The sequence below is a fragment of the Pararge aegeria genome, chromosome 16 (genome assembly GCF_905163445.1).
Source record: "Pararge aegeria chromosome 16, ilParAegt1.1, whole genome shotgun sequence".
Classification (NCBI taxonomy): domain Eukaryota; kingdom Metazoa; phylum Arthropoda; class Insecta; order Lepidoptera; family Nymphalidae; genus Pararge; species Pararge aegeria.
The window spans coordinates 15477655-15500383 of NC_053195.1; the positions used below are offsets into that span (position 1 = coordinate 15477655).

Below are 22729 nucleotides of genomic sequence, written 5' to 3' on the forward strand. Positions count from 1 at the left end.
ACTCGCGCGGGAAACCGTGCGATCAAATAAAGCCTGACGCCATTTAATTCACGGCAGCCACGACCACTCTGTCAAGAGTGCACGACTTAGAAGATTGATGTACTGCCGGTACGGCAGGCCAAACAAAGATTAGCTAACCGTCACGATATGAGTCTCCCTACGGTCTGAGGAGGGTCTAGCTGTCCTGATCCCTTGTTCCGTAGCGTAGTAGCCCTGGCAATCGGTTGGTGCGGTTGGTAGACGTCTCTGAAGTATAAAACGGGTTCCCCGGACGTCTACTAAAGCCAACAAGAGGGACCCATAACCTCTGTCCTGCCCAAAAGGACAGAGGTAGACATAAAGCTTTTCCAACAAGACAAAAAAAAAGGCCAGACAAATGTAACTCTGAAATAATAGATTCCCAAATTACCATTGTCGTGGATGGAACCTAGAACCTATCAATTAAAAAATCTCAGAACTCACATTGATAGGGAGGCTAGTGGAAAGCCACTTTTACAACTAAAGGTTACTGGACACGCTACTCTTGGCCTTCACATTAAGTTAAGGTCACATTAGATCAGATAAACTTTTCACGAAAGGTTACAGTCTAATAATTATTATTGGAAGCGGTGATAACCCAGTGGGGAGGACTTCGACTTCATTTCCGGTGGAGCGTGTTCGAATCCCAGCACGTACCTCTAATTTTTCTAAGTTATGTGCGTTTTAAGAAATTGAAACTCACTTACTTCAACGGTGAAGGTAAACATCGTGAGAAAACCTGCATACTTGAGAGTTCTCCATAATGTTCTCAAAGGTGTGCGAAGTCCGCCATTCCGCACTGAGCCATCGTAGTGGAGTACGGCGTTAACCCCTTCTCATTGTGGGAGGAGACCCGTACCCTGTAGTAGTACGGCAATGGGTTGATATGACGAAGTATTATAGCTGGACGTTATCAATTTCTTATATAAAAAAAAGTTTTATATATTTGAAGACTCTTCGGTGAAAAATAATGAATAACCAACTGTATTTTCTTTAAGAGTCAGCTTGAAGTATTTTCTTACAACCCGTTTTGTCTGGGCTCAGCAAAACATAATTCAAACATATTCTATTTGTTTGTACATATGCAACCCACCGTCATTTCAAAAGTCATTTATATATTAAAACAAAAAAAGTGACTAGAAAATTACCATATTCTTCTCTCTACTTATAATCCGCCTCTACATCATTAAATACACCAAACATTAACTTTCACAAAAACAAAGTTGCATTCATTGATTATCACGTGGCGTCTTCATTTGAGACTAGCGGGTCCCGCGACTTCGTCCGTGTAAGTTTGGTAAGACGTAAAATTTACTTGCCTATTCTTCTTGACAGTTATTCAAAAAGACGCTTTGAGAGGTATTTTATTTAAAACCATATATGTTTTAACCCTTAAAAAAATTTTAAAATAAAGTAGCTTTTTTACTCCCTCTGTAATCTTCTACTGCCCTTCTTGTGTATTCAGCTCCTGGGCCTGTCTCCGTACTCAGTTGGCCTGAGCTGTCCGTTGTACGCGTTCCTTATACTTGCTTTTGCTTGCTTAAAAATGGTATAATGTAACCCCTGTGGGATTCAATCGTACGGGTAAGATTCCTATCTTTTAGGACGGTAATAAAATTGATGTGTTACCTAGACTTTATCAGAGTGAATCGCACTTTTATTGCCCATTCAATGCCATATTGTTCTCACTGGGGAACATCAATTGATATATTGAAGGTAATTGGACGGGTTTTATTGGAAATAAATGGGTTATTAAGTATTGGAATCATATTAAAAACTTGTCATTCATTTAAGGATCCATTCAATGCAATGATCGCTTTTTTATTAAGTAAATGATTGCGAGACAATTCAAGCATTATAAATAAACGTGGCATAACGTCGAAATTTTATCAAAATATGCATTGTTTTCACCAAGGTCCACCAATCCGCAATGGGCCAGCGTGGTGGACTACGGCCTAAACCCTTTCATTGTGGGAGGAAACCCGTGCCCTGTAGTGGGCTGGTACTGTTTATTGTTTCTGACAATAACTTTTGTTTTTTTTTATAACACTACAAGCTAGGCCTTGACTGCAATCTTATCTTATGCTAAGTGATGATGCAGTTTAAGATGGAAGCGGGCTAACCTGTGAGGGAGTATTACTGTTATATTTAACCTATACCTACCCCTAATCGGTTTCTACGTGACATCATACCGGAACGCAAACTCGCTTAGCGGCACGTCTTTCGGTCGGTAAGGTGGTAACTCCGATGCCTCCCACCAGACCAGACACACACACATTCGGAAATATTATTTCGTATCTTAATTTCCAAATCTCCCCTGCCGAGAATCGAACCCAAGACCTACAATTTAAAAACCGTCAGCGCTCACCGCTACGCCAGGGAGTTCGACAAAAACTAAGGATAGAAGATTTGTATTATCATCGTCAAAAGCGTGCCTGCCTTAGTTATTAGATTGAATAAATATAAAAAAAACAAAAAATCTGTTTTTCATCCCACTTCTGACTGGTGGATGGACTTCAATAACCCTCTTTTTTGACGTGACAACGTCTTATAATTCGATGGAGCCGGCTGCACGCACGAAAAAACATGGCGTTACCTCGCTCTGAGGCGTTCCATTCAAGGCTTGAAGTGCAAGCGAGAGCGCGGAACGAGCGACAAAGAGGCACAGTCGGCCTCCGCGTTCGACATGTCTCTCTCCTACTTGAGTGAGCGATGCGTCCGCGTGGACAGCTTCTATACAATAATACATTTACGTGTCTTCGGCAAGGATGAAGTTCAGTGAAAAGTGAATGTGGTGTCAATTGTTTATAGCAACGATAATATCTATCAAACAAAAAAAATTAAAATTTTTATTTTGAAAAATGCAACCATTCCATCAGTATTTTCTTACGACGTTGTCACGTTCAACTATCGTCAGTAAGCCGACTTAACAGACAACCAATTTTTACTTATTACAATTGTTCAGTCTTCACGTGCACATCTTAACGTGCTCTCCGGGGCACGGACTGGACAACATTATTTCTATAATATATTTTCTGATAATGCAAACGCCCACGGAGATGTACTTAAATTTTGATATGGCCCGACTTATGAATTGAACTCGGAACATGCTTAGTCGACCGAATTAAAAATTATAACCGCTTTTACGTGTGCAAATAAACCCTTTTAATATTTACCCCATTTGAGTTTGACTACTTTTGCAATGAAAATAATAAAATCGGCATGATTACTTGAACGAAAGCTCATTATGTAATTTCTACCGCCATCTTTCCACCCTTAGGTTATATAATTTTTCATAAATTTTATACAGGGCAAAAAACACTATGTTATGTACCTTGCGTTGCGTTATGCCTTGTCTAGTTTTGTATCATTTGTCCGATACGATGACTGTATGCGTATCGCTGACGCGTATCATTATCGCGTATGTGGAAGATTATACGCATTTATGATACGTAGCTAGTTATGTTTCTCAGTCTCGGCCTGCTACTATGACACTTGAATGATAAAAAAGCTTGGGTATGAATTGCTTCATAGCTAAATATTAACTCGACTGTGAGATGGTGATAGCAAAAAAACCTGGCTAAGTATGTTGTGGGCTCTTTTTAGACCAGGGCGCGTTTGAAACCCTCCTAGCTTTAGTTTTAAGTTGACAAATGCAGGTATCACAACCACCTTACATTAGTGTTAACATGTTAAATGTATAATAAATAAATAAATAAATATATTATGACAGTACACACATTGCCACCTAGCCCCAAAGTAAGCGTAGCTTGTGTTATGGGTACTAAGACAGCTGATGAATATTGTTATGAATGTAATACACATAAATACTTATAATATACAGATAAACACACAGACACTGAAAAACATTCATGTTCATACACAAACATTTTCCATTTGTGGGAATCGAACCCACGGCCACGACTCAGAAAGCAGGTTCGCTGCCCACTGCGCCAGTTGGCCGTCAAACGTCAAGAATGGATGCTTTATAAGTGCCTGTGATAAGGTCTACATGAATAAAACATTTTTGAATTTGAATTTATATCAGTTACAGTACCATCAACAAAAGAGAGTTGGCACAGATCTGATAGACGTCCACAATATGATTAGAAGTTTGTTACGGTGCGACTGAGGTATATGATACGGTTAATCGGATCTCTATGTTTAAATTGCCTCGTTGCTCTAGATTGCAGATCACGAGATCCCACTCTGTCAATGTTTCCATCACTTGGCAAATTTGACCAACGCGAACTGACGCCATATTTGTTTACCTTTAATGCATTGACTTATGGTATGGACTTTCCGTATAGAAGTAGTTATGTTAGTAACTATAGTTATATAGTTTAGTTAGTTTTGTTAGTTACTATGTATAGATCATATACTTGGACGGCCGATTGGCGTAGTTTCCAGCGACCCTGCTTTCTGAGTCAAAAGGCCGTGGGTTTGATTCCCACAGCCGGAAAATGTTTGTGTGACGAGAATGAATGGTTTTCAGTGTCTGGGGGTTTATATGTATATTATAAGTATTTATGTACAGTACTCATAAAATAAGCTACGCTTACTCTGGGGCTAGATGGCGATGTGTGCGTTGTCGTAGTATATGAATTATTTATGAATTAAACCTTGTTATATACTAGCATGAAAAGTACCAGTAATTTGCTACATTACTTTGCACCGACTTAAAAATGTCTTCTTGTTTTTTAGTTGTATAACATCGGTTCTTTTTTCTCAAAAAACTTTTTTCCACGCTTTTCAGTCGGTGGTTTTTCAGTCATATCTAAGCTACATAGCCGAATGTCAATTGCTCATAACCTTCTGCAAAATATTGCTTTTCCCGAAGCCGCGATTAATGCTAGAGGAGTTCTCACGGCACTTCACCATCCGCTTTGTTAAAATTGCATGTTTTAAATTGATTCTGTGTTAATTGCAACCAATGGTTTGCAATATTTGCACGCCAGCTAATGGCAATACACTGTGACTGCGTAATTGATATTTAAATGGCATCTATGTAAACTTGATTGACGGCCGATTGGCGCAGTGGGCAGCGACCCTACTTTCTGAATCCAAGACCGTGGGTTCAATTCCCACAACTGGACAATATTTGTGTTATGAACATGAATGTTTTTCAGTGTCTGGGTGTTTATCTATATATTATAAGTATTTATGTATATTATATATAAAAATAATTAATCGGTTATCTTAGTACCCATAACACAAGCTACGCTTACTTTGGGACTAGATGGCGATGTGTGTATTGTCGTAGTATATAAAAAGAAAAAAAAAAAAAAAGTGTGTATTATGCAAATAAAGATCTATCTATCAATCTATAAGCTCTTTCCTTGTTACGAGCATAAATTGCTTCCCTACTGTATACCGTAATCGAAGCCAATGTAATACTTATTATTGTGAAGTTTCAGTGGCCTCCGTTGGCCTCCGGTGGCCTTCATCATCAGTTCCACTCGACCAAATGGTGCTTTTCAATAGCAAATGCTCAAGTTCCTTTAAAATTACTCAAATCGCTATAGGTTTCCCCATAATATTTGTAGAGTTCAATTACTCTAGGTTTCCTTAAACAGATCTAACCTAATGAAAATGGGACCACATGAGTAGTATATAATCTCAAACAAAAAAAAATATCAAAGCAGTTTATAAATGCCAAAGATCTGAGACAACGCACACATCGCCATCTATCCCCAAAGTAAGCGTAGCTTGTGTTATGGGTAGTGAGATGACTGATGAATATTTTTATGAATAATATACATAAATACTTATAATATACATATAATTATACTGAATTGAGGGGCTTCCTCCTATTTTGTAAGTCGGTTAATTATTTAAAAAGATATATAACTAGATAAAACATATTAATAAAAAAATACAAATAAATAAAATTATCAATAAAAAGGTAGTTTTACGTTCGTGAAGCCGCCGACAAAAGGTATGCGAATGTTGATTTTATTCCCCAAAAATTCTTAATTAAGAGAAATAATACCATACGGGTTCAAAGGTGAAATTAATGCGAATATTCAAGGGTTGGGGATTGAATTAGTCCAATCAGAGAGGATCTGGAAAATTACAAGTGTGTGTTCATTACGAGACATTCAAAGATTTAATGAAAATCTCAGGCGCTGTTTGAGTTCTCTGGGGGGGATTGGAACATTTACGGAACATTCCCCTCTGCCGCAGTACAGCAAACAAAGAACAAACTTGCTTCCGCGGAAAAAAATTGACCTTACTCTCGTAAATTCTGTGTAACTAACTTTTTTTTCTATCCCTGGTGCGAACGTGAGCCTGGAGTGATCGAAGATGTGGTAGGTACATGCCATTACCACGCCCACCATGCCCACGATTTCAACGTCAAGATAAGGCGTCAAAAACAGAGCACGATATCACGAGAAGCAATTTACGAAACCTTCTCACAAATGAAAAATACAGATAAAAATTTTTTATCTTATGCAATAATACAAGCCGTTGCTAAATCAAATGGTAGCACTGCTAAATGACTACCAACATGTATTATATATAAATAAGTAGATCCTTGACCAGAGTAAAGAGCAATTAAAAAAAAATCGACTGGGAAGGCATTCATCATTGCTAACTCTGTATTTATTTTTATTACCATTATTAATAACCAGTAGGTACAAATTAAATCGCCAATTACACAATATAATATAATATTTCAAAAGAATGTAACTTACAATCTTTTTTTATGTACTTTTTGTGGTGTACAATAAAAGTATAATAATTCATTCTTCATTCATACATAATATACAGATAAACACCCAAACACTCAGAAACTAGGGTCGCTGCCCACTGCACCAGGAGGCCGTCATGGAAACCCTATCAAATATAATTGAATGTAAAATATAATACTTTTATTTGATTTCTTTTTAAATTCTTGGATCATATCACCTCTAGGTTCCCTTAAACAGATGATGAGATGGATATCACCTCTATTAATTTCCTTTGTTAACGTTCAACTTTTGGTAGTCTAGTTGAAAATATTTTCGCTTCTGCCTGCAAGATAAGAAGTTTCTTTCGCTTACATTGAATAAGAGCAAGCCCATTAAAAACTCTCCGTTTTAGCAACATCATGGTATACTTTTGTAAGACATTCAAGTACTTCGAAAAATTGTTGGCTAAAATCAACGATGTAACAAAATAAAAGTTCAAAAAGTGAAACCCGGAAAAATGAAATTTTTATAGAAATCTTAAACTGTAAAAAATAAAAGCTGAAAACAAGTGGGTACCTATACAGACTTTAAAAACCTGAATTATTAACAAAGATCTTATATTTAACGAAATGGCGTAGTCGATGGCCACCGTACTGGAATTGATTATAAGGTGGCATCCAAAGTTACGACCGCGTAATACTACCTCCGTCGATTGAGCTTAATATTGAACTGTGTGGTAAATTTGACGAGCAAGGCAGGCAGAAAACTTCTTGCTCGGAAAAACGCTCTTCTTGTTATTCTTCTTTCACTGGATGCAATCTTGAACGCTCCGCAAAGACAAGATGGACGCTGTGGTTAAGGGGTCAAACTATGAGGGGGGGGGGGCTCTTCCAGCATGGGAATGACTAAAAAAAATAAAAGAAAGACTCATTAAATTCCCGTCCGGCAACATTTTGACCAGCCACCTCCTTCCTTTGTAGGAATTCAAATGAGGGTGAAAAATTATCGGTTGGAACTCTCCCCTACGTTATTATAATGAGACAAAGGGTCGAAATGGTTTTAATTACGCGTATTTCTTCTTACCTACGTACTAATGCTTTGTAATGGTTTAATGAATTATTCCTTTTTAAATAAAAAAATCGTAATTTTCCGCTTTTATGCAGTTTAAATTTTATCTTCTTTTTTTCACAACTTTTTCATAATTTAGTAAAAGAAAAAAAAGGAGAAGAAACACTTTATTGCATGTACTATATATACTATAGTAAACCTTAGGAAATATTCGTAGTAATAAACAAAAATACTTAGAATATACATATAAAACCCAGACACTGAAAAACATTCATGCTCATTTTCCAGTAGTGGGAATCGAACTCACGGCCTTGAACTCATAGAGCAGGGTCGCTGCAAACTGCGCCAATCGGCCGTCAAATAACATCCGAATCAACATCTTCTAGGCACGTCCCGTTTTTTAAATTTTAAAATGCATATAGTTATTTTGGAACCAATAGGAGTTGAACCCACGAGTCTGGCTACAGCCGTCATACCGCCGATGCCTAAATTAGTATATTCGTTTATTTCAGTCTTGTAGCCACTGTAGCGCCATCTAGTAGGAAACATTGCAGTTTCGATCTACTTTTCAAAAAATCCATATTAAGTACATTGAGACACAAAAATTATGACGTACGAGTACTTACTTCGAGACATTCTATACCGTCCTTTGTTACCAGGCCACATCCACACTTTCCATCAGGTGAGATTGTGGTAAAGAGCTAGTTTATTAAAGTTATCTTAGATGATTTGGATACCATAGATTTAAAAAACGCAGGCAGGGCGGGAGACGGGCGTAACATTGTAACTCCCGCTAAACAAATTCACATTAAATACACTTCCCGTGTGAAGCCGAGGCGGGTCGCTAGTTACTATAAAAAAAGAAGATCGATGTTTATTGTTACGAGCTTGAGTTTATTGTTAGTGCACTTGAGCAATATTTGCTCGACCTTTCACCTAATAATGGGTTTTCCCGTATTAGTCAGGCAAACCATAATGAATCAAAAATAATGGCAGACCAGCCTCGATTAATCAACTGGAATGGTAATTAGCTTCTATAGACGTGCCAACTTGCAACTCCAACATGAGGTAGGTTGTAAGAATAAACCGTATAAGGAATTTTATTTGTGGTTGAAGAATTATTCATTATGCTTTTGAACACTATCCTGCGTTTTTATATTTCAAATCCTCTAAAATTCTAAATTCATTTTTTTCACGTAGGACTAATATAAGCACTTTTAAAACGTCATCACGTCAGTATGTCTGTTTGTAGTGACTCTACCACCGGTTCGGAAGGCAGATTCTACCGAGAAAAAGCTGGCAAGAATACGGCTCTTTTGTAGCTATAGCCTTTAAATCGGGAGGTCTCAGATTTGATTGCTAGTTCGCTATTTTGGAGCTGTATTTGCTAAACTGGCACCTGGTCAAAAGATATCGGCTCCATAATAACCTAAACTGAAATAAATGAACTACAACAAAAAAACTCATGAAACAGAAAAACAACAATGGTTTATTACTACACTGCGATCTGTTCCAGGCAATCAGCTGCGTAAAAGACACATATACATAAAAACCATCATGTTGGTTTGTTTGTAGACGCTTTATGAACAACTAATTTTGCAATGAATTATTGTCAAACCAGCACATGCTCTTAGCCATCAATATAACAACTATAAATTACATACATTGAAGTCATTAATGTCAATATTTTAGAAAATTAGATTAATCTTTCGACGTAGATGACGAATGAATAAATGAACGAATAAACTTTTACCGTGCACCACCAAAAAACTCAGAAAACAGAAAAACAACAATGGCTTATAGCTACACAGCACTGCTTCCAGGCAACCAATTAAGTAAAAGACACATCTACAGAAAACATCATGTTGGTTCGTCTGTAGATGCTTTATGAACAGCCACTATTGCAATGAATTAATTTCAAAACAGCCCATCAATCTTAACCATCAATACAACACCAATTAATTACATAGATTGAAGCCATTAATGTCAATATTTTGGAAAATTAGATTAATCTGTGAACGTGTATGACGTAGTAGGAACAAACCATAAATCCGTTAATTCAATAATTAAGTATATTGAGTACATGCGTGGTTAGTGGTTATAACCGCAAATTAAAGTACTACTATTGTAGTTAAATGTGAAATTGGTTTCGGAAATGGTTTTATTGAAATTTGTAATAAGGTCGTTATAAATTTCTACAAATGCTGTAAAGTGGTTAGTCGCAAAATTCATCACCTTTGTTATCAACCATTACCTCATCTAGTGACAGAAGAGCTGGCTCATTTTTTGCGCAAAGTATCTGCCTGGCTGTTCAATGCAGCCAGCTTGGCATCATTCCACGCTGGGTTGACCTTTACAGCGATTAGTTTAGTGTTTGGTGGTTTTTAGTTTTTGGTTTACATGGTGTTTACCTTTACCGTTAGAGATATTTAATTTCTTGCAATGCGCATAACTCCGAAAAGTAAGAGTTGCGTGCGGGGAACGAACGAAGACGTCACAGTCTTCCGGTAAGACTAAAATAACTATTAGATGACTTTTACATAACCAAATAAATACTACGACATATACTACTATTATATACTACGAAAAGTCCTATTATAGTATAAAGAACGTAATGCGTAATCGATAAAAAAGCTTGGGCGTTAATTATTGCTCTAACCAGGTTGCTCTTCTAATAATTCTAAATGACAATGTGAGATGGTAATAAAAAAAAATTAAAAACACCCGGCTAAGCTTATTGTGGGCTTCTTCTTAGAACAGGACGCGTTGAGGACCCTCGTAGCTTTAGTTTTAAGTTTACGAATATGGTTATCACCATCATCTCACTACCGTGTAATTCTCATGTAATGTACGCATCAAAAGTGACACCTATGGGCCTACAAATGCAGCGGCGTCTCCGCAGCCTCCTTACAGAGTCTACATAGATCTGTGACCTGCAGCTTTAGGTTGAACATGTGTCTGTTAAGCCCACAGTGCCCCGTAAGCGCTCGCACTAGGATGCATAGGTTTTCTGTTGAGTGCTAATGCCAATTTTCTGTTAATAACATAATGATTCCTTTACAGATGTCGACAGTTCAGAACAGAAGGTGTCTATATTGCTGAACGGCGAAGAGTCAGAGTTATATTTTGTAAACTGCACAAGCACAAAGGTAATTTAATTTTTCTTTTCTTTTTTTTGACTTAAATGTTGTTTATGCTATAGGTATGTCATACTATATAACTATAAATTGTATTTAATGACCCAGTGCATAAAGTAAATTCTTACAATTGACTGTACACTGGGGGACTCAGGGTTCTTTTCTTTTTTCTTTTTTGAGAGGGATATAAGTTTGTCGCTTTTTTTAAGTATTCTTTTTTCTTACATTTTTTGTTCTATAATATCACTAAGTCCACAGCAATGAAAAATGAAGTTTTTAACATTACATGAGTAATTTTGCCTTAGTATTTCGTTATTAGAAATGAACCCAACTTTTGACCTGACCCGTGAACGGCATCCTAGTCCTCGAACAAATATGCTCGCAAAGCAGACTGTGTAACTTAGTCGAAAAATTAAATTATCCACGCCTTAATTAGCTACCTTCAAATTCGTCTCGGAGGATATAACACCCATAGAATGAATTGTTTTATGCACTTGTTGCACAATTAACTTTAACTTTTATAAGGTACTACAGTAGATGTGCCCTGCGGCTTCGCCCGCGTAATTTTGGGAGGCGGCGTACTGCTGCATAGTCTTCTAGATTTTGAGATTTTTTCACAAACTTTTTTTTATCTTACGTAATTTTTGTAATGAAAGTATACTATGTTACTTCTAATACCTCCAAAAATTTTATGAAGATCAGTTTAGTAGTTGTCGTGTGAAAGCGTAACAAACAAACTTACATTCACATTTAAAATATTAGTAGGTATTTTTGATTTATGCACTTGTTGCACAATCAACTGTAACTTTTATGAGGTATATTTGATAAGTTATTTTATAAATAGTGTGCGTTTTAAATAAAATAAGTTTGCAAACCAGTGGAGTATTGAATTGAAATTAAAAGGAGTATAGAAAGGGTATACTAGGTATGCTATAATGTACTGTAGCTATCAATGTTTATCCGGGCCGTTGCTCGTTTCCCGTTGCCCACTCGCATGCACTGATTGAATATTGAATAAAGCTTTGTATTGGAAAATGTATCGAGTATTTTTCCGCAATTCGGAATCGCAACATTTTTCTATTGTTGCATAATTCAATATTTCTAACATTGAATTATGCAAAAGGCATTATACTTGAAAATGTAAATGCAGATTTGAGAGCTTTTACGGGTATACAGGATGCTGTTTATTCTGGGAGTTCAAGTCATTAAAATCTCCTGCTGAGCTGAAAATTTTTGTCTAATTTTTTTATATATGAAAACCGATGTCTGATTTCTTACCTAAATTGCTAATACAAGCAGTTTTAACGGTTTAGCAAACGTAGAAACGAATTCATTGTTAAACAGTTAGAATGTTCACACTTTTAATTTTTTTATTAATTTTGAAAATTCAGCACCTCTCGTAGATTTTTGGCAGCATCTTTGTAACAACAAGGGGCAGATGCAAGTTTTATACCAATTTGCATTCCTTGGTAAGTGTACAAGTTATTAAAATAATGGTACACTTCGGTGTCATACATGTTTCTTACGAGAGATTGTTTTAATCAAAGAAAATTAGTTACTAGATTCGAACTTTTATTCCGAAACAGATAAAATCGTTATTTATATAAATTGTTTTCATAATACATTGGTACACTAATCAGCAATATTTAACAAAAATCAGATTTAAAAAGTATTTTTTATTACAGCTACTGCGTTAAAAAAACTGATTTAGAGTTGAAATAATTTACAAACTAAAAAAAACCGAAAAACTTTGTCACACTACGGTTTTTTTTAAAACTGATCAAATTGGTGATGGGTGATGTATCTTCCGCATAATCCAATTTTTATGGGACACGCAGTATATTATGGAAGTTATATATTTATATATATTATGATTATTTTATATTTATATATTACGTATATTTATTTAAATTATCTATGTATTTGTATCTATACATTTTGGTATTTATGTTTATCTATCAACACTCTTGGCACCATCCCGTTCTCTTGCTCTAAGTCCTGTCTACAAAGATTGCCTGTAAGATATTGCTCTCAGCAATAAGGCCGCCTTTGCATGTCTACATTGTGTACTGTACACTCCCGTTTCTTTTTCTGTATGTTATACGTTCAATAAAATGTTTTTTCTTCTTCTTCTTCATTAAACTTCGCACGTTATCAGGTCTACAGAAAGAGACTTATGTTACCTTTCTCCCAGAAAAAAGTACCGTTCTAGAGGAAAGAAGAAATAACTTTAAGTAGCCGCAAAAGCTAGTCTTTTAATGTAGCATTATGCTTTCACAGGAAGAAATAGATCGTGCAGAGCCACCAGATGCCTTCGTGGTAATCTACTCCGTGATAGACAAGGCGTCCTTCCAGAAAGCGGAGCAGGAACTCGCCAGGTTGCTAGACTGCGATATGCTGCGGTCGAGACCTGCTTTGCTGGTCGGCAACAAGATAGACCTGGCGAGAAGCAGGGCTGTTTCTACACAAGGTATTGGCCATGTCTAACGTGGGTTTAATTGTCAGACGTAGGCTTAAAGCTTTTATCAATAACATGCGAGTCTTGCACACTCGTCAATATTTTCGACAACCCTCTGCATATTGTCAATTATATTGCCTGTGTGTGACGTTTTGAAAATATGAAGTACAAAAAATAATGTCATTGTTTGTAAATAAATGAATATACGACGAAAATACACACATCGCCATCTAGCCCCAAAGTAAGCGTAGCTTGTGTTATGGGTACTTAGATGACTGATTAATATTTTTATGAATAATATACATAAATACTTATAAAATACATACTTATAAGCACCCAGACACTGAACAACATTCATGCTCATCACACAAATATTTTCCAGTAGTGGGAATCGAACTCACGGCCTTGGGCTCAGAAAGCAGGGTCGCTGCAAACTGCGCCAATCGGCCGTCAATTTAATGGAAGTTATTAAAATATAATTAAGAAAGCCGATTAAAAAATGGAAGTTACTAAAATATAAATATAAAGTACCAGAAAGTATCCTATCAAACTCGGGATGACTGATTAAGTTACTGATGATAACTTTGCGAAAAGTGCTATGCGAGTTAAAGTTAATGTCAATTGACTGACTGAATTTAGAATAGAAATAGAATAGAAAAACTTTATTGCAACACAACAATAGGAAAAATACAAGGAAAACAGTAATAGTACTTAGTGCTAGGGTGCAAAGGCGGCCTTATCACTAAAAGTTATCTTTTAAAGGCAACCTGAGCGTACGAAGCCGATAAAAAAGTGGAAAGTGGATGGTGCATAAAGTATGGTACAAAAAAAAAAAATATATAGTTTACATAACCGAGGGATAGTGGAGTTGGCGCCAAAGACTGTTCTGGCGCGTGGCGGCACGACCGGGGTAATAGCAGCACGGGGATATCTATACGGTACTCTGAAATAAATTTTACTCAGCAAACTGGAAATCGTTAATAATTCGAGTTTGTAATTGGAAATGTTGAGCACCTCTTGCTTTTTGAGACTAGAAAGTAGCTAAGCAATTGCTTTAGGGAAGCACAAAAAGTTTTTGTTTTAAAGAACAAAGTTCAGAAACACTGAATATTGAGTCCGGTGCTTCTAAACTTCATTCCCAAGTTACCTAAAGTGGTAAACAACAGTTTTGATTAAACTACTTCCACCCCTTTTCCATAAAAGGTGGAAGCTCTCACGTCGTGTGTTTTTATTTTTTAACTTCTTTTTGTTACGCCACTAGTGTTAGTGTTTTATTCCACTGCAATCTCAGCGGGGCAATTTTTAGGACATGTTTCTTGCATGCCGACAGAAACATAAATCTTGTAGATTTTAAAGAATAAAAATAAGATTAAAAAATTGCTTATTGGGAAATGTGATTATAGCATCCAACAATATTTAACGGGCACAATATTATAGTTTTGACATTTACAGTGTTATTATAATTTGACATGAATAGATAAGACATTTATAATTTTGATATCAGTCTTTAATTTTATTCTTATTTTCAGGTTAAAGAATCATTTATTTCTCTTTAAGAATAATATGTATATTCACTTACAGAGTAATCATATTGAACTTATACTATTTGATTGGCAATCTTATTAAACTTATTATTAAGGTATACATATAAATTATTAAAGATCTACCCTCAGAAACTTCGATAACCGTATGTCGCGAAATGCGAAGTCGTTGCCATAGTGTAGTCATAAGCGGTATTACAACATTACAACTGAGATATTATGTGATTTTTTAGTTTGCCTTTGAAAATTGTAAACGACTTCGCATTTTTCACTTCCGTGGGTAATTTATTTTTATATATTATTTCATTTAATATATTTTAATAATGTCGATTGATTTAAGATAGCATTTATTTATTATCATTATTTATTCTTTTTAATTTTTTTTTTTTAATTCTTAAAATTGCTTAAAAATATTAAATTATTGCTTAAAAATAAAAAAACACTATTAAAAATTTATAAAAAAAAACATCTACCCTCCGCTTGCGGGGCTTTTAAATGCCCAAGCAACCGGCGGTCAGGGCTCCAGAGTGAGGAACCTCCTCACATTAAGATAGTATTATTATAGTACGAACATATATATTTTTTGCATGCCATCTAAGGCGGATTAATTGTCACCCCATATTTTATCTACCAACAATGATACCAATAATTTAGAAAAATTTTAAATTGAAAAAATGCCTATGAAAAATGAAACTTACCATCAGATGCGCAATCTGCATGGTTCGTCCATTATTACTTTTAGAAAATTAGATTATATATATATATATATATATCTAGTACACTATTGATCGAAGAGTTCAAAATTCGGGCCAAAGAATGTTTAAAGCCATCAAGCTGAAATATCGGATTTTCAATTTACTTTTAACAATTGGTAGGAATAATAAGGTTGAAATTTTTGCGAACAGACATCCTTTCAACGGCCAATCTGCATTATAAACGTAAAATAACACTCACGAATCTTTATCCCACGACTTTTTGTCGTGTCGCATTCATGTTCCACGTGGATACTTTATGGCCGTAATTTTTAAATTTATAAATAAATAAATATACTACGACAATACACACATCGTCATGTTGGCCAAAAGTAAGGTTTCTATACATTGAATTTCTTAGTGACAAGATTGGAAGCAGCCAGCTTCGCTCTTACCTCCCGCAAGATTAAAAAAATATTGTAAATGTTCATGTCCAAAAAGAGCAACTACTGAGTTTCAGTTTTGAAATAAATGAATTTTAAGTTTTGAATTTTGAACTAGATTGTACGAGCTAGTATGAAAGCTAGGCAGATGCTGACATAGATCTTCGGCAAAGAGGATACGAAGTTCAAAAACTGTGAGAACTTGAACGTCCTGTGAGTGGAAAGTGACGGGCCCGTGTTTGTGTAAACATTGGACAGTGATTTGAATTTTGAACTAGATTGCAGTATCAACTACTGGGTCCAATTGTGATAGAAACGATTGTACCCGTATATATATATATATATATATATATATACATACATCTGAAGATGGACCTAATGAAGTTTGTAACGTGTGCAATATAAAAAACATCGATTTGGCACTTTCTACTTAGAAACGTTATATTAAACTGTAGCTATGCTTTGTGACTAAATATATACATATAAAGTCTTATATACCAAATATACACTTATACTATATATATATATATATATATATATGTGTCACAAGCACAGCTACAGTTTAATATAAATTATATATATATATATAATCTCCAGAAGAGAGGTAGGTAGTGCACATATATATCATATATATATATATATATTCAAATTCAAATTCAAAATTCATTTATTTCATGTAGGCCTATAAGCACTTTTGAAACGTCAAGTCTGTCTGTTTGTAGTGATTCTACCACCGGTTCGGAAGGCAGATTCTACCGTGAAGAAGCCGGTAAGAAACACAGCAGTTGCTCTTTTCCAACATCAACAATAATATGCACTACCTATCTCTCTTCTTGAGCTGTATTTCACGCCATCGGTTGCGTAGATGAAATCACTATGTAGCGATAAGGCTGCCAAATTGTACATATGCATTTTTTTGTATCCATTCATTCATTCATGTAGTAGTACCTACAGTGTCTACTTTATGTGTACATTGTTTGTCCGATAAAGACAAAATGTCGGTAGTGTGCGCTGACGCAAAACATTTATGTGACCGTAAATTAGGCCGTCAATTACAGGAATATAGGCTGAATGGTAAAATTTCCTGGCGAAATTGCGAAATATAAATAAATAAACCATTATTCATGAAAAACGATGCTCCTTTTATAACGTCGTTCGGTTTATGTCGCTCCCAGACTATTTATAGGGGCATTTACATTTCGCAGATTTTTGAAGAACTGAAATCTTTATCATCATCATCACCAGCCAATTAACATCAATGGGCAAAGAATTCTTCTCTTTTATGAGAAGCTGGTTTTAGAGCATAGACTTATCACACTTCTTCATTGGAGGTTGGTGGCCTTAAACGATTATTATCGCATGTGACGATAACCGAGCATCAAAAACCACTCCACTTTAGTAGTGTTTTCGAACAGGCGGTTAGTCACTTGACGGTAATTAATTCGTCTAAACATTTTCCATAAAATAAGGGGAAAAATGGAAATAGTTTTTAGAGCTAGCAACATCCGCGAGTGTGAAGTGAGACAAAGTGTGTGTGAAGTGAAATATATATGTTTATCTTTTATTGCACTTTTATATCCAGCTTTTGACAGCCGACTGGCGCAGTGGGCAGCGAACCTGCTTTCTGAGTCGTGGCCGTGGGTTCGATTCCCACAACTGGAAAATGTTTGTGTGATGAACATGAATGTTTTTCAGTGTCTGGGTGTTTATCTGTATATTATAAGTAATGCTGTGTATTATATTCATAGAAATATTCATTAGTCATCTTAGTACCCATAACACAAGCTATGCTTACTTTGGGGCTAGGTGGCGATGTGTGTAATGTCGTAGTATATTTATTTTTATTTATTTATATCCGTGATGAAACTTACCATGCAAATATTATGGTAAACGGTTTTTTTACAACGAGGCCTTTTATATAGTTATTCCTACCTCAATATTATTTCACTAACATTAAAATAATTTCTTTAAAATATTGTTTGTAAACCACTTTGACAATAGTTGTTACTGAAAATAACATGAATCTACAGAGTCCGAGTACGTAACAATTAAAGAATGTACGCATCAAAGTGGCAACATTAGGCCTGTTTGAATTAAGAACGTTTTAATTTCAACGTTGCCATGGCTGTACGGTGATATACCTTTGCCTGTTTCGAATGGGAAAGAATAAGAGAAAAATTTAACGTCGTTTTTTGGCTCAAAAACATTAATTTCAAATTCTAGATGAGGTACAGATTAAATTAGAAAATAATATTCATAAGTACTTATACTGATATCATGGTTCAATTTTTGACCACCAGACGGTGTAGTTATCGAACTATAAACAGTCATCACGTAGACTAATATTATATTAAACACTGTATAGCGAACACACATCAAAGATACATGAAAAACTTATTTACGCATTTTCTTTACGGACGTTTTTTGCCGGCTACCACTCCGCATCGTTCGATAAGGAATTTCGTTCCAAAAAAAAGTGATTTTTGTCTTTCATTCTATTAACATGAAACTTTTGTCCACAGATGGCAAATGCCTCGCCTGCACATACAAAGCAAAGTTCATCGAAGTATCTGTTGGAATTAACCACAATGTAGACGAACTGCTGGTCGGCATCCTCAACCAAATACGACTGAAGCAGCAGCAATACTCCGCAGAAGGGGGCAGGGAATCCTCGCCGGCCCACTGGTATAAATCCAGAGGGGTTGTACGAGCTAGCATGAAAGCTAGGCAGATGCTGACATGGATCTTCGGCAAAGAGGATACGAAGTTCAAAAACTGTGAGAACTTGAACGTCCTGTGAGTGGAAAGTGACGGGCCCGTGTTTGTGTAAACATTGGACAGTGACGCGGGTAGTTTTTCGTTATTAGTAGTATTTTAAGCAAGGCAAAGGCTGACGTCACATTGTTTTATAATCATTTCAATTTTTGTGTTATTTCCACCCAATAAGTACACACCTTAAAGTTAAAAAAACTTATTTTGTTTCAGATTATTGTTTAAATTTTTGTTTTTTTTAGTAAACATCACTTGACAGTATAACAGCAAAAGAATGATAATTTTGTATTTGGTTGGAGCGTGGTAGATAGGGAAGTCATTAAAAAGCAACATGGCGTCGGATATAATGTATTTTGAATGCCAAAGAATACTCTGTAATTTAATATTAGATGTAATGTGCCAATTTTTTGGAGAAAATTTAAACATATTCGTTTAGGTTAAGTCTATATACTTAAGTGATAAATGCAGTATTTTTCCCCACTAATTCGTGTTTAATATAATTAACTACGACATATTCAGCAATATTAATACTATATGAATTTTATGTAAGTAACCAAGTACTTATAATATACAATTTATAGAATATTATAATAAACCTCGAATTTTGAATACAATGTTACTGGACCATTTGATGTGTAGAATCATATTAATATTATAAATAAACGATCACTTTATAATTAGTCCCTTATATTTAGTGTGACTATCTATTAGTACTATTTAACCAATCTACCGATTTTATTTTCAAAAAAAAACCTTACCAATTTTATTTCTAATAATAAAAAAATAAATTCAGATATTTTGTTCATGACTTATAAAAGTAATAATATTATTAATAGGTAGGTCCTATGTTGGTAGCAAAATAATATAAAATTATCACTATCATTCATCGTCAAGCTCAGTCCAAAAGAGCATATGTAGAGCATAGTTTTTTACATGACGTGCTGTTTAAGGCACTGGGCGGATCCATACGGTTCTCCCGTTGTAGGGTTGATGTTTCTACTTATTGTACACGATTTTTATGATTTTAATTGGTCGCTTACTCAAAACGACCCATTGCCAATTTAGCTTCGAAACTCGTGGATCTATAGAATGTGCTACACAATACTCGGAAAGCCAGAGCACAACAACTTATTAATTTCCTCATTAGATCGTTGAGGTTTTTAAATCAGCAACCAATTAAAAAATCTTAAAAAACATTTTCTGCCAAAGGCTAAAATGAGCTTTGAAACTTGTTGAACTATGTAAATTTGTTACCCAAAACAACAATTTCTCGCACTTTTTATTAGATCATTAAATTTCACTAAAGTTTTTTAATAAGCAACCCATTAAAAATCATAAAAAAAGTAGAAACGCCAATCGATCAACCACTGTCACTTAAGCTTTACAAACAGTTATATGCATATTCTTATTAAAATGAATGCACTTTTTAGATTATTTAAATTCGGTAAATATTATTAGCAACCCATTAAAGATCATAAAAAGGAGAATCATTAATCCTAGAGTCAACGCGACCTTATAAATAAAATCTACATTTTAATATCAAATATCTATCACCAATATTAAATTATACGTATTTTTTTATTAAAAACTTAATGATAATAAACGTTAAATATTGTACATATAATAACAACTGCAAATGCACTATAAGGATTTGATGTTGTATAAAAATATAATAAGTAAGAATTTATGTAATTTGGTGTTTTATATCCTTTTGAATTGTCCATATGTATGTCGAAATATACCATCGTAAATTAATCGTAATATAATCTTAAAATGTATTTTCCCGAAAGACAGAAATCGCTCATAGGAAATACAGTGAACTGTGTCCTAAAATATATTTCCTCACCTGTTATAATGGTGTTTTCGAACATACCAGAATCAGGGTCCAACCTGTTATTCAGATCAAATGGGCCAGCAGTGGCGTGCATAAAAGGTATGCACAGGGTATGCAGATGATATAAAATGGAGAGAATCTCCAGAACGAGTTATAAAGATTTTAAGGGTATGCATTGTAAGAGTTATAAAAAGCCCACCCTTAAGTATTTATAACTCCTGGAGATTTTCTTCATTTTATATCATCTGCATACCCTGTGCATACCCTCTATGCACGCCACTGGTGGCCAGATAGCCCTGATTCATATTATGTCTAGATAAACCCTTAAAATAGTATCTGTGAATTAAGAAATGGAATAAATTAAAACCCATTCACATATTTTTTTAGAACATCTACGATGGAAAGGTTTTGTTGGATGGTATTGCAGTACCCGTTTTTCTGGATAAACTATCGGTTCGAAAGGCTAATTTTGATTAAGTTTCTTGCATTAAAAAGGAAGGTATCTTTATAAGACTTATTAACATGGAGTTATTGCAATGCCATCCAAAAAATCAATATCCATCGTTGATCTAAAAAAATATTTACTGTGGCGTAACACACAATTGTGTAAACCCAACGCGGTTTTAAAATTCCGCGTAAATAATACTTGCTTAGTTTCAGCAGGGCAGAAAACTAATTTCCCTGATAACTAAACAATGAAATTACAAACAAACTGTGTAAAATACCATTTTTTTTTCTCCTCCAACTAATAATGCATTAAAATGAGTAGTGGTTTGCTTTTAAGATTGCTAACGTAATTTTTACTTATAATGTACCCGTTTAAAATATTAAACGTGCTATATTAAGCACTTATTTAGCAATGTAAGTTACGTTAGCCGCGTAAAAATCAGCACAGTCGTTTCCAGGAAAATCTTACTCAGATAAGCGATAGATAAATAAATATTCTCGACGGAACGGAACGAAAACCACACAAAGATCGGAATGTCTTTTTTATCTTATCTGTACTTAAAACAGTGCCTTTTATTCATAATGTATGGTAACCTGCGCCTATTCAAAAGAACCTTACCTTTACCTTAAAAGCTTTGTTTTGATGTTTAGATAATTATAATTATAATAAATATTCATAAGTGTATTCATCCTAACACTTTATCATAGAAATTATACGTAAAAAATTAAATATTGTATAGAAATCCGAATTATAGAAATGTATAACTTAATGTCTAATAATTTCATTATTTCATTTGCGATAATATTTTAGAGTGAAAGTGGTATAATTAATTGGTGATCTGAAAGTTATTTAATCTGTCTCATTAAAATATATAATAGTAGTTCAGCTAAATGGCTAATCGCTTCTTAGTATAAAAAAAAAAGTGTCGTGTACCTATCTGTAAATGTGCACACGCATGGGAAGTAGAACTGCTTTCGGACAAACCTTTCTGAACGATATTCATATTTAAATATTAAATACGTCATGTAAGAAATAATTTTGACAGAAGTAAAACTAAAGCCATTTGTTTTATTTTATTTGACTTATCAGATAAACATTAAAATCGCTTAATTTAAAATTGATTTATTTCAAGTAAGTCTATTAATATAAACACATTTGAAATGACAAGTATGTCTTATTGAAGTGACTCTCCCACCGGTTCGGAAGGCAGATTCTACCCACAAGAAACTGGCATGAAATTAGGCTGTAATTCAAACTAATTTCTTTTTTTTTTAACATAAACCCACTGAATTTTACGAAGCGAAGCCTTATTTCTAGCATGCCTAAAAAGTTTCACATTAAATTCGAGTATATTTTTTCTTTCTAAGTATGTAGGGATCTGTTAAGGTAGAGTTCTAAACACAGACAATGTGACGTTTGAGCCCCGAGAAAACTTTTAAGAATGCGCTGGTTTCACAACTTTGATTCTAATCTGTCACTACACATTTTACCTTTCCTTACATGGAATGGAAATTACTAAACCATCGGTTAAAACCATTATAACAAATTTTTAGGCCATTATAATTAACTAATCACAATGATTACCTTGTATTGGTACCCGCTCTGACTTTTATGTCCTTCCCTACTATGTAATAGGTGCCCTGT

At 34.8% G+C, this 22729-nt stretch overlaps 1 protein-coding gene across 1 annotated transcript in view; it reads left to right on the plus strand.

The window, feature by feature from the left end:
- Positions 1–19317, plus strand: part of LOC120630671 (GTP-binding protein REM 1) — a 137093-nt gene extending 117776 nt beyond the window's left edge. The window contains exons 3-5 of the mRNA XM_039899941.1: positions 10824–10909; positions 13178–13367; positions 18554–19317. Coding sequence (XP_039755875.1) covers positions 10824–10909; positions 13178–13367; positions 18554–18831 — 554 coding nt within the window. The 3' untranslated portion in view covers positions 18832–19317. The remainder of the gene's footprint in view (positions 1–10823; positions 10910–13177; positions 13368–18553) is intronic.
- Positions 19318–22729: the final 3412 nt, after the last annotated feature.